The 12,922-nt window shown below is 38.6% G+C and overlaps 1 protein-coding gene across 1 annotated transcript; it reads right to left on the bottom strand.

The window, feature by feature from the left end:
- Positions 1-3,015: 3,015 nt before the first annotated feature.
- On the bottom strand, positions 3,016-11,283 carry Znf770 (zinc finger protein 770). Its single transcript, XM_055598923.1, has 2 exons — positions 11,205-11,283; positions 3,016-7,408 (listed from the first exon to the last, which is right to left on the bottom strand). The coding sequence occupies exon 2, from the start codon at positions 7,365-7,367 to the stop codon at positions 5,259-5,261; it is 2,109 nt and encodes a 702-aa protein (XP_055454898.1). The 5' UTR covers positions 7,368-7,408; positions 11,205-11,283; the 3' UTR covers positions 3,016-5,258.
- Between the last annotated feature and the right edge of the window lie 1,639 nt (positions 11,284-12,922).

Raw genomic sequence — 12,922 nt, 5'->3', positions numbered from 1 at the left:
TGGGCACTGGAGATGCTTGCTCAGCAAATCTTTTTATTCACTGAACTAATTCCCCGTACCCCACACCTATTTTTAAGCTAGGTACAAGGATGGTGTTGTCTACACACCTTCACATTTCACCTGTTTTCATGTCATTCTCATATACACATGTAAGCATATATGGAGACAATCCTATCTCCTCAGTCCTTCTGAGATTGGTTCGTGAACATGCCTGAAAGGCAGATGGCAGAGATGAGGCATGCTGAGATTCTGGCAGTTGTACTTGCCCTTGTGATTATGATCCTACCCTACTCTCCCTACCATGAAGAAAGGTCCATTAAAAAGCATTCTGAAAATACAAGAAAAATAGTCTGTCACCATGAAAGGCAGAGCAGATATAGAAGGAACCTGAATTGATTCAAGTAGATGACTGGACAGCTCTGCAGTTGTATAGTCAGTGGCCTTCAGGTCATGGAAACCAGATGTCTTGTTAAGGCAGTTTGAGGCAGGTGACCTGTTACTCCAGCCAAAAACAATGGAACAGGGAAAACAAGGGCTTTTAAGAAGTCTGTTATTTAGAGGTAAAAGAATCACCAGAGAAGTAAAAAACTAGACATATGGAAAAAAGGGGCAATTGAAGTTTCTAGAAGTGCGTAAGGAAGAAGGTTGTGAAACATTCTGAGAAAGATGATGAGAAAGAGGAATGATGAGATGAGAGATGTTTGTGAATGGAGTTGGAGGACATGCTGATTTGACTTTGATCTCAACACAATGAAAAGCAACACATCCTATGAGAGCATACAAAAGGATCTAAATGAGGCTACATATTTAAAAAGAATTTATCTCTAGATGGTGTGGTCAGATAGAGCACCTTCGGGGCTGGTTGGAGCACATTACGTAGAGTCTCATCATGCGCCAAGCTGAAGTAGGTCCCAAGGGCTGGGGCAGCAGTGTAGAGGCTGGTGGGGGAACTGCCTGTATTCTGCCACTTTGCCCACCCTCTTCACACCACCCTATTCTGCCCAAAGACTGCCAACCCCCCCCCACACACACACACACACACGGAACTGAGACCACAAAGGGAGGCAGTGTTCCCAGCTCCTTCTTCTTCAGTTTCCATCACTGGTTTCCTATGATGAACTCCACAGGTTTCCTTCACCATGAGCACGCTCCTAGATGATCTTACACACACACACACACACACACACACACTATATGTGTGTATATATATATGTATATATATATATGTATATATATATGTATATATATGTATGTATTGCATATTGCAGGTAACTTTTTAGTAAAAAAAAAATAGAACTATCTGGAGATTATTAAATATTTGTAGCAAATTCTTCACTAACTCATTTCTTACACATTCAGGTTGCATTTGAGAAGGTGTTCTCCAGATACTGTATTAAAAAAAAGAGGCATTTCAATTTTCTTCCTGGAAGCAAGCACTTCACCACTGTATTTCTAAAATACAGTATCAAGACAGCAACAGTTAACCTATATGAACTTATCTTGGGTTCAAATCTAATGAATTAGAAATCCTGATGTACAGTGCAGCCATCAATACTTCTAACACAACCAATTCACATGAAAGTTGACTACTAACAGTAACAGTCTAGATCTGGAATATTCCCCTAAAGCCCAGGCATTACCAGCAGGGCCTTGGCTTGGTTCTATTTGAAGATGATGGGAACCTTCAAGAGATGGGGTCTAGTGTGACATTCAAGGTCGAGCTGGGCCTTGGAACGAGATTGTAGGACTTGGTCTCCTGTGTTCATCCTCTTTACTTTGCAACTGCCACAAGATGAGAAGTTTGTTCAACCACATACTTCCTATCATGATGTCTCACCTTCTCACGGGCCTAAATACATACAGCCAACTGACACAGATGATCTGGATAAAATCTCCAACACTCTGGGCCACAATAAACCTTTCCTTCTTTGCAGGTTATTATTTCAGGCATTTATTAAACAGCAACAGAGGTTTACCATGAGTTGTGAGCATAAAGCAGTGGAAGCACAGGGAACAGAATGCCTGGGTAAATCAGAAAAGCCCCAAGAGATACTAAGCCGAAATCTGAAGACCAACAGAAGCTTGACAGTATGTAACCCACTTACAACCATTGCTCCACTGTTCTTTCCATTTGTCTCCTTGTTTTCCCTAGTGTTAACAGAATTCTACTTAGTGCTGAAATGCTAAGCTCTTCTAATTGACAAAATACAAAACAAAACAAAAAACAAGACAGCGATTAACTGTTTACTCTCCCTGCAGCTTCTAACAGGCAGACATCATTCAACACCATAAAACAGATCCTGCAGATACTATTTCTAACAAAGGATTCTTGTAAGATCCCTTGACTTCAAAGCCTAAAGTTGATCTGCCCTAAAAGATCTTTAATTCTGATGGGCTGTTTTACATAACACCTAATGGAATCTATGTTTTCTTGCATCAATCTTAAGGGCTTTTCTCCCAAAACTAGGAAATAAAAGAATAAAGCTTCAGCTATTTCTCTGAAGAGTGTGAATATGTGTCTAATTTAAGCTAACACTGGACAGACAAGACAAATGCAAAAAGAATTATGGTAATATATGGAGAAGGCAATTCTATTAATACAAATCTAGAAAGTCAGAGAAAGGTAGATAAACAGATTAGGTAGGTATGTCATATGACAAACAACGGAATTAACATTCTTTCAGAAGTGTTAAGGAGGTATTAAAAAGAAATGATGTACATGAGAGATGGCTGAGTAGTTAAGACCATATACTGCTTTTGAAGAGGACACAAGGTCTGTTCACAGCCTCCATGTGGAGCAGCTCACATCTGGAAATCCAGTTCCACAGGATCGGATGCCTTCTTCTGTCCTCCATGTTTGCCTGCACTAATGAGCACAGAACCATATACAAATATATACATAATTAAAAAGAAATCTTTTTTTTTTAAAGTAATGAAGTAGTTTGGTACTGGCAGCTTACTTCAATATTATGTGATTTTTCTTTTTTTTTTTTTTTAAAAAAAAAGCACAAACAATATAACTTGAAACTTTATTTTTAAATTATTCTGCAATTTGAGATTTTTCAAAAACATTAAGCATCATTTACTTTCCACCAGCATACAACATATATATTAAAATCATGGACATTGTTGCAATATGAAACATGGAGCAGCAATTGTCCTAGCCCAGCTAATCAAACTCCTTCAGTAAATCATCATGCTAAAACCTGGAAACACCCAAACAAGAAATTCTAGTTCTCTTGAAAGATATTCATAAATTTTTTTCCCCAGAAAATCAAAATAATTGACTTAACAAGTACAGTCCTAGCATGCAGCAAACCATCATTTAACATGTTTATTAACATAAATTCGTACTTTATTTTCACTCCTACTGATGTCATAAGAAGCTTGCAATGGTAATAACAGTAAGTATTTTGTTACAGGTACTTCAAATAGCACTACAGAACATCTCTTGACAAAATTTTTACAGTATTCCAACTTTCAATATGAAACAGCTTCGAAAGGCATAAGCCAAATTAAAAAAAAAAAAGTATCTTCTTATTACTCAGGCAAAGACTCATAGTCATACGAGCACAACATTCAGAACTCTCCCTGTTTAGGTGGGAAAGAAACATCTGAGACATTTCCCTTCAAATAAAACTATATAAATAACTTAGGGAAATGCCCAAATCCATAACTTCGTATATTAAATAAACACGAACTATTTATGCTTTCTTTACGTGACACACACATCCGTCAATAGTTCTGTGAGCCCCAATGTGCTTGCGCTAGAAACACATCCCTCTAATCTCAAAGAAACAGAAGTTACGCCTTGAAGCACACAGCATTCCTCTTCAGACAAGCGTCTCTACTTAAAAATAGGCACATTTCTTTACGTTTGGGCACCTATTCATACCACAATTTATCTCTGTAAATTAAACCCAAGTTTCTTATGGTTCACTTGGGCTGAAAGCTTTCTCTTTTCTCCCCCCACCCCTCACAAAGTACAGCTCTTATACCGTGATCAAAGCTTACAATTACTCCATTGCCCACACTTCCAACACAGGCCTTTTCACTATATATAAGTGTGATAAAACCTATTTCTTTTCACCTTAGAAAAAGAACAGTTAACCTTTTTATTGCTAGAAAAATGTTAGTCAAGCATTTTACATACTGCCACAAATGTGAAGGACAATCTGTGACTACGTCACTTCTCTCACAGAGTAGGATTAAATGAAATATTTTTGTCAGATCATGACAATACTGATACTGTTTAGAAAAAAATGATGACTTCAACTCTGTAAGCACCTTATTCTTCCACAGAAACAATATCCTTACTAACCAAAGTAACAACTTAACAAAGGTTGAAATAATACTATAGCATTAAGTGTCTTTCACAAAGAGAGGAGCTAAGACTGAAACTACAGAACTATTGCCATTTGACTGAATTTAGCAGAATAGATTTAGTCAAGTCATAGGGCCACTCAAAGGTGTTGAAACAAAGTCTTGTCCCTGGCCACTGCTGTCAACCAATAATGAGCAAACAGGTGCACTGCATTCAAGTGTCTAAAAAGATACACCTACAGACATATAAGAAAAACTCATGGCACTTGGAAAATACCATGTAAATGTAAACATTATTGGATGGTAAATACATATGGGTGCAACCCAGCTTCCTCCTGCTTTTAAATTCCTTAAAGAAACAAAGGTAACCTACACAGGAAGGGGGACACTTGTCTACCAAGGTAAAATTATCACAGTTTTAAAAAGTAATCACTATAAAAAAGTAAAATGCTGTAATTTCCCCCACCCATTTCCGTATCTATTATCCTTTTATCTTCTAACTTGTAAGAACGTTTTGCAATAGAATTTAAGCTTCCATGAAAAAGAAAATATGGCAGGGTGGTTTGCTGCAGCTGAATTCCAATTCTGGCCTCATTTTGGGAGGTATGCATACATACAAAGACACACAATGTCTTAAGGAGTAATTCAACAAATGAGGCCAAATTGAATATGATGGATTCAAACTTTTAATACAACCAAGGTTATATGTTGACAACCTTAGATACCTACTTATGGCATCAAACCATGCTATTACTTTTCAAGTTACTCTGCTGTTTCTAAAACACTGTGATTTTTATCTAACGTATTCCTTATTTTGCAAGACAAGCAATTGCCTATGAAGTCACCTACCTAATATAGGCCTTTGGCAAAAATGTCTTGAAGGGTATTATATTACCAGAGGTCGCATATCTATTAGTAGTTTTGTGTTACACAGATTAATTCAGAACCATTTTCTCTTGTGGTCGTTCTTTAAAGTGAGTAAGCTGATGTCTCTTCCAGTGAGGTGCTTGTCTGAATGTTTTACCACAGACTGAGCACTCAAATGGTTTCTGTCCCGCATGAATTAAATAGTGTCTTTCCAGTTTGGATGGAGATCGGAAATTTTTACAACAAACACTGCACTGGTAAAGGAGCCCATCACTTCTTTCAGGACGGCCTAAGTAACTGTAACAATGATGGCTCTGCTCTGACTCCAAAAGCGTGTCAGCGAGGAAAGACTGCCTGTTCCTGCAGTGGGTACTGAGAATGAAATCCTCTGATTCTGCCTTGACTTCAATTTCTGATACCTGACTGGACTCTGAACTCTCATACTTTTGAAGACTAATCCCCTCACACTGTTGGGAAGCATTATAACTGACATCATCACTTGGATGAATGAGAAGTTTGTTCACATTTCCAAAGTCCACCTGCCAAAAAGAACTATAGGGTACCTTTTCAATATGAGTAAGTTTATGTCGTTTTAAGTGAGCTGACTGTCTGAAAGACTTTCCACAAACATTACAGCCAAAAGGCCTCTGCCCAGTATGAATTAAATAGTGCCTTTGTAGTTTAGAGACAGAAGGAAACACTTTGTCACATTTATCACAGGGACACATTTTATGTCCAGTATGTACACTTTCACTTGAATCTGAAAAATCACACTGAAGCATGTCACAGTTATTAAAGTATTCCTCACCTGATGAGCCATAGATTGACAAGTCTTTATTATTCACTGAGCCATCCATACTTAGTATGTTTCCCGTTGCAAAGACACCTTGCAAACTTTTACCCATACTTTGGCTCTGGAATTGCTTTTGCCAAGAAAATGGCAAAGTCAGTGTTTTCTTCTTCTTTTTGCTAACTGTCTTGAATGATCCATGTCTGCCAAGTGAACCCACAAATGTTCTCTGACTCTGTTCCATGTTTTGCTTACCAGAAGTACGTTCACAATTTTTCAAGCAGTTGCTTTTAAATGTTCTTTTCTCTGACTGAAGGTTATCTGATTTTTTACCCCCAGCACGTTTAAGTTTAGCCAAGAGCTTTTTAACAATGGTCTTATAGTTACAGCTTCTTTTGAGCCTGCTTGGAATTCTGCCACCTCTGGCAGGAAGACACTTGTGTCCATTGAGAATCTGCTCGGACTCAAAACATTCTTCACACTCTGAACACTGAAAAGGGACGATATAAATAGAGTGGACATCAAGAGGATTATTCTCCTCAGATTCGCCCATATCACCATTTTCAAAAGCATCCTGCTTTGCATGTAATTTATTAGGTAGGGGACATGATTCAGGAGTCTTTACTTTCAAAGAAAGATTTTGAAAAGTCTTATTCCGAGTGTGGATTTGTTTATGCTTCAGAAGTTTGCTTTGAATCTTAAATCCTTTCTGGCAGAAACAACACTGAAAAGGCCTTTCTTCTGAATGTGTGAGTTGGTGGATTTTTAAGTGAGTTGACTGTCGGAAAGATTTACTGCACAGGACACATTTAAAAGGCCTCTGCCCAGTGTGAATAAGTGCATGCCTATCAAGTTTTGATTGTGATGGAAACATTTTGCCACAGATTGTACATGCATGAATATTCTTTCTTCTCTTCGTGGTGCTGTACGTGGGATCTGACTTAGAGCAGGGGTGCAGTGTCCGCCTCTCCTCTGCAGTAAAAGAATTATACACGCCACACATAGGCTTCTCCTGCTTGGGCGCAAGCAGTCTTCTGACTTTAACATCGTTCTGATAGGATTCACTGTGAAGCTGCTGATGTTTCACAAATGTCTTCAGATGTTTAAAGTGGCGTTGGCAGATACTACAACTAAAAGGCAGATTGTGAGTTAACTGGTGCCTCTCCAGATGAACTAGTTGTCTAAAGTTTTTGTGGCATACATCACATTCAAACGGCTTCTGACCGGTATGAATGAGATAATGCCTGGCTAATTTTGACGGCGTTTCAAAGTGCTTGAGGCAAATATTGCAAATATATGGCCTGTTCCTAGGTAGTTTGTTGGCTACACACTGCTGAATCTTGACCATTTTCAAGGTGTTTCCAGCCATCATATTCTTCAGTGGCATACTCTCACGAGCTCCATGGCATTTTTAAGCTTCACACATTTCTAAAAATTAAAAAAAAAAAATAATAAGATTTTTACAAAAGCAAATAAATTACCTGCCTTGGGCTGAAGATTAAAAGTAAGGGAGACTTTGCACTTTTCTTGTGTTTTCCAGAACTTCAAACCATCTCAGATGGATTCTTTAGAATCATGGAACTAATTTTTTAGACATTTAAGTCTTGAGAATATCTAAAATTCTCCATGTTTTAAAATGACTTTTCTGTTTGATAAGCTATATTTTAAAAGGACCAAACTTGATCTCTTAACAAATTTTTTCCTTTGTTATTAGATATGTCAATGAGTTGCTTTGCCCTTAGGAAAAAAAAAATTACCTGTACTGTAGTGCACTTCTATAAAGCCACCCATTATAAGCCAGGTGCAGGAAGGACCATGAGTTTGAGGCCAAAATGGGCAATCCAGAAATTTTAGGCCAGCCTCAGCTAGTGAGACCATGTCCTAATAATAAATAAATATTTTTAAATAGATTAAAAAGTAAAACTTTAAAATATCAAGAACAAGCCATATTATCATTGAATTATAGCAATATTGTAGACACGCTCTGAGCAAAGAATAGTTAATTTAATTATATTTAGATGGTTGAACAACAACATTAAAACTATTTATTCTCAATGAGTTTGATGGCACATGCCTTTAATCCCAGCACTTGGGAGGTAGAGGCAAGTGAATCTCTGTGAGTTCAAGACCAGCCTAGTTTACATAGTGAGCGTTCCAGGACAGGAAGAGCTTCAAAATGAAAGCCTGTCTCCAAAAAACAAATCCTCCCCCATCTTGCCTTCTGGCTCTCCTCTCAATTATTTAAGATCAACAAGGAGAATATTCACAGAGGACCTGAGTTTTATTCCTAGATTTGTCACTGTATAATTTGTATATCAGGATAAAAGAAATTCGAAATTCTTTACACTGGGAGCAATGTCTTCTCCCACATCAAGCTGCTGTGCAAGTCAATGGCAACAATGTATGTGCACATGTCAGAAAACTTAAGCAACACAGAAAGGTGAGATGCTACTGAGCTCAACATTGACCAAATTTTATGTTGTGACTCTTATCTCTGTAATAGTATTTTAGGTTCCTGAGATAAACACACAAAATTTAGTTCATTTCTGCTTTGTTGAAGACTTCCTGATAAAAACAAGTACAAAAGAACGAGGTTGACAAATTGCACACTTACATATGTATTTATGAATAAATAACAGAATGTTGGATGTGTTTCCTTTGTCAGGCAATATTCAAAATAGGTCATTCTGATCTAAGACGTATTCACTACAGATGTCTCTGAGACAGACTAAAACTTCACAAACATTTCACAATTCTCACATATCATCATCCAGAAAAGACACTTTTCTTCTCCATTACGATTCTATTAGCACTAACTAAGCCAACAATTAAAGCTAAAGCTAAACAAAGTTATGCCAGTTCTTTCATTGTAATATATAAGAATTTATAACCATACAAGAAACTCAGAATTTGTTTTTCTACCAACTTGGCAAAGAGTCAACCAATAGGTTGCATATTATCTCTCCCAGAAGACACCTTAAACACAAAGTCAAATACAGTCACTGTGCAATCGAATAAGAAACAAACAAAAATTGAGAGAATATTTTGTGCCAGTTGCTTAAAACAGTGTTTTCCAACGTACAGGTCCATACTCATGGACTGTGAAGTCAACTTAGTCAATCATGATCAGCCCAATTTGTTTACGAGTAAAAAGTTCCAGAACATACACCATGTGGCAAGTATAAATATTGTTTTCTGAAACCTCAAGTGGAAGAAGTTAAAAGGTATGTGAGAGCTGTTCCTTACATAGCTTTTCACAATATTAAACAGGGAATCTCCAATCAATCAATCAATCAATCAATCAATCACCATGTTCAAGGACAAGTAATCTATTAGGGTGACAAGGATCAGGGGCCTCAGGCAAGAGTACTAAGAAAAACAACAGAGTCTTATTTTCTTCCTGTGGGTCATATTATTTTAAAAGATGCATTTTAAAAATTATCTTATTAGTGGTCAAATAAATTCCTTTAAATAATGGAAATAAAACAATCAAACCATAAAGCACACTACTAACTAATAAAATACATCATATAACCCAGTAATAAGCAGCTGATGGGGTTCTGGATATTTTTTACTTCGCTCATCTACAAAACAAACAAACAAAAAATCTAAAAGTGAATAACGTAAAAATTCCTAAACTTGTTGGCATAGAGTTAAGATCTATGAGGATTAAATGATCATAAACCCAGCAGACTACAAAGAACTCTGCAATTCATTTAATTTTAGGCAATTCACTAAATTTCTGGTGAGCAACAAAAGTCAAGATGGTCAATCAGGACAATGAGCCAAGCTTAAATAATCAAACCTTTATTCACTTGCTGCAAGAGTGTACGTGGGACAAAAGGAGCTGGTTCCCCAGTTCAACAGAAAGACACCAAGTTGAGTGTTAAATGGATACAGTGCACAAGAGGAAAGCTTCTAACAAAGGGCTCCTGACTCCTATGGGCTAATGTGGGAGAAGAGGGCTGGTGACGGGCTGGGAGGAGAAATAGACTGCACTGAACTTTGTACTAAGTCTGGCATGGGTAGGTGGCTTCTCCTAATGAAGCGGGTAGACAAAAACCTTGTAATTGCCCAAGGTCAAGCTATAGGGTTTGGGCTTGCAGCCAGGAATTATCCATTTTTTTTCTGCATACTTTTCCCATCACCTTCTCACTGTTTCTAAAGAACACCACTCTCTCTCAAAACAAAGTCCCACACTAAAACCACACAGGGCAACTATCTGATTATAAATAATGGGAATTGGCAGTCTACAGCTCCTGTGCTCAAAAGGATCTGTGGTTAAGCAGCCATCACTAGTATTAAGACTGGATAGTCCTGTCACTTGCTTTGGGAAAGCACTTACTGAGAACCCTACTTTGTCAGAATCATTTGTGGCAAGTGGTGATCTCACTTCCTATTTATAAGTAAAAGGTCAGGGATTTCCATACTCCAAGCACAATCCCCTGTGCACTTAAGAGGCTTAAATCCCACTTCAACCGATTTTCTTTTCTCTCTATTGAATTTCTAAACATTAAAAAAAATACACTAAAGCTAATTTTCATGTTAAAGTGAAACAATACAAACCAATGGATGTGCTCAATGACTCAATCCAGATATTATCATGACAGGAGCTCAAACAACATGAAGTCAAGAAACTATAAGATCTGACATCAATAAAATCCAATGTTGTCTCAAGGTTGAAAGCACCACTGTTTTAGCAAATACCACTGAAAAGACATCTCAAAAAGTAACACAAAAGTAAATGAACAAGAAAGGAAACACCTGAGACAAACGTAGGCTTCCAGTTGGAAATCTCTGGTGACATTTACAACAGTCTTGGCCTCTTTCTATCTTTTTCTGCCCATGGCCTACTCTCTTGACCTTTCCCTAAACGTGAACTATGTTTTCAAGCTTCATCTCCTGTATTTAAAGGGGTCAAGCCTTTGCTTGTAACGGGACTGTAAAATCCCATGCCTGGAAAGGCAAGGCAAGGATGAAAGCTCCAGATTGCAGCCAGATGGGGTGCTGAGTCAAAAGTGGGACATAAGTGATTCGACCCAAGGAAGACGAGCGCAGGGCTCAGCTCTTTTGAGTTTACCGCTCCGACGAAGCACTCACTAGGGGCTGAGGTCATGGTACCCTGTTCAGATCCCCGGGAACCTGGGCGGGACTGAGGCAGGCCTGACCCTCCCTGGGGTTCGTTCCACCTCGCACACAGGCTCTTGAGGTCCTCCACACGCACCTGGAGCTGACAAGGGCCCGGAGACGTCGCATCTCAGACCCAAGAATTCGCAAGCGCACGTCTGCAGGGTCCGCGCGGCAACTGGCAGCGTGCGCAGGCGCAGCGCTCCTGAGCGCTCTGAATGCGGTCCGGCTGGAAACCGCCTCTCGCAATCTATGGGTCTGGGCTCGCCTCTTAGAGGTCCGCGCGCCTGGCTATTTGCAGTAGGGCTATTTGCAAGGAGAGAAGACGGAAGACTCAAACAGGTGCGCTTTTTACGTACTGTTGCCAACCAACCCACCTTTATTATGGAAATGCCAGACAGGACTGTAAATCTCCAGCTCTTATTGGAATCAATGGTCAGAGTTCAAAGCCCACTCATCTTTTGTAAGGTCGGGACTGTTTTTAAAACTCGCTGTATTAAGTACAATCTTGGTCAGGACTGTTGTCAGCACTTCGTATTTATATAAATATGTTGAAGAGGTGAAAGCACACAGAAGCAGGCTCCTCTCCATTGGCCTGCCAGGGGCTGATCTTGCTGATCTCACTGGTTCTATGTATTTTGGACGCTTACAATGTACAAAATTAGCATTTTGGCTCTGACAATTTAGATAAGATGCATATGCACAAGATGCATATAAAGTACTCAACATAAATGTTATTTTTATACTAGGTTCAAATGTTTTATGGTTCGGATCCTTTTTTTTAGATGAGGAAAGAGGGACTTAGAGACATTAAGGAGCTTACCGGCAGGCACCTGATAATGTCGGAGGTGAGATTTGTACTCCAAGAGTTGAAAACCACACCTGCGCTTTCAATTCACTACTTCTCCCCAAATCATAGATATTTCAATATCTTTTGTGGACACAAATAAGGACCAATTGTTAGGGTCCTCTGGATGTGGTAACATGGGAAAATGCCTAGAGGAAATAAACTTTTGCTTCTTATCTGGAAACTTTAAAGGGTTGAAGTTGCTTCTTCCAACAGAAGAATACATAGATAAGGCAAGGGATAAGGCAAGCTTTAGATGTCCTGAGTGCTAGTCCGAAGGTGGGCATGCTGTAAATTCCGATAATTTGTGGAGATTTGCTCCATTTTTTAGGTTCTTCCAGAAAACATAGCCTGTTCAAATCATAAAAACTAAGGCATCCATCACTAGTCACACAAATCCTTAGGAGAGATAGCAAAGTCCTGAGAGAATGCTTCCTGAAATTGCAAATCAATGGATGGTGGGATCAGTTCCTTATTCAATATTGGAAAGCCTGACTATATAGTGAAGTGTGAAGTGCAGTTAGAAATTAGATAAACCATTCTCCAAAGCCATATACGCTTGTGATATCCTTCTCCATTTACTCTGAGAGCTATCTTGGGATGTTTCTGTAGAATAGGGAGAAATTAGTGTAAATAGTAGTCACCAAGGAAAAGTTCATGGAATAAGATTCAATTTGCTCTTTGTGGGGGTGGGGAGGTGGATGATGATAAATAGAAACCAGGAAACAGGAAAGAATTTGGAAGGTAAGAGGTAAGGATGAAAAAGTCATGTGACAGAGAGAGAGAGAGAGAGAATGCATTTAGTTTTAGTAACAGTTTGTTTTAGTAACTTTTCTTTGGAACTTATTAGTGTTCTTAGAAGTTATTTAACCTCTCTTAACTTCAGTTTCCTGGGGCTGGAGAGGTGGCTTAGTTTGTAAAATGCTCACATGAGAACCTGAATTTGGATCTCCAAGACCCTTATAAAA

The sequence above is a fragment of the Psammomys obesus genome, unplaced genomic scaffold, assembly GCF_907164565.1.
Source record: "Psammomys obesus unplaced genomic scaffold, mPsaObe1.curated_primary_1811, whole genome shotgun sequence".
Classification (NCBI taxonomy): Eukaryota; Metazoa; Chordata; class Mammalia; order Rodentia; family Muridae; genus Psammomys; species Psammomys obesus.
Note: the sequence above shows the minus strand (reverse complement) of the source record. Positions and strands in the feature narration are given on the sequence as shown.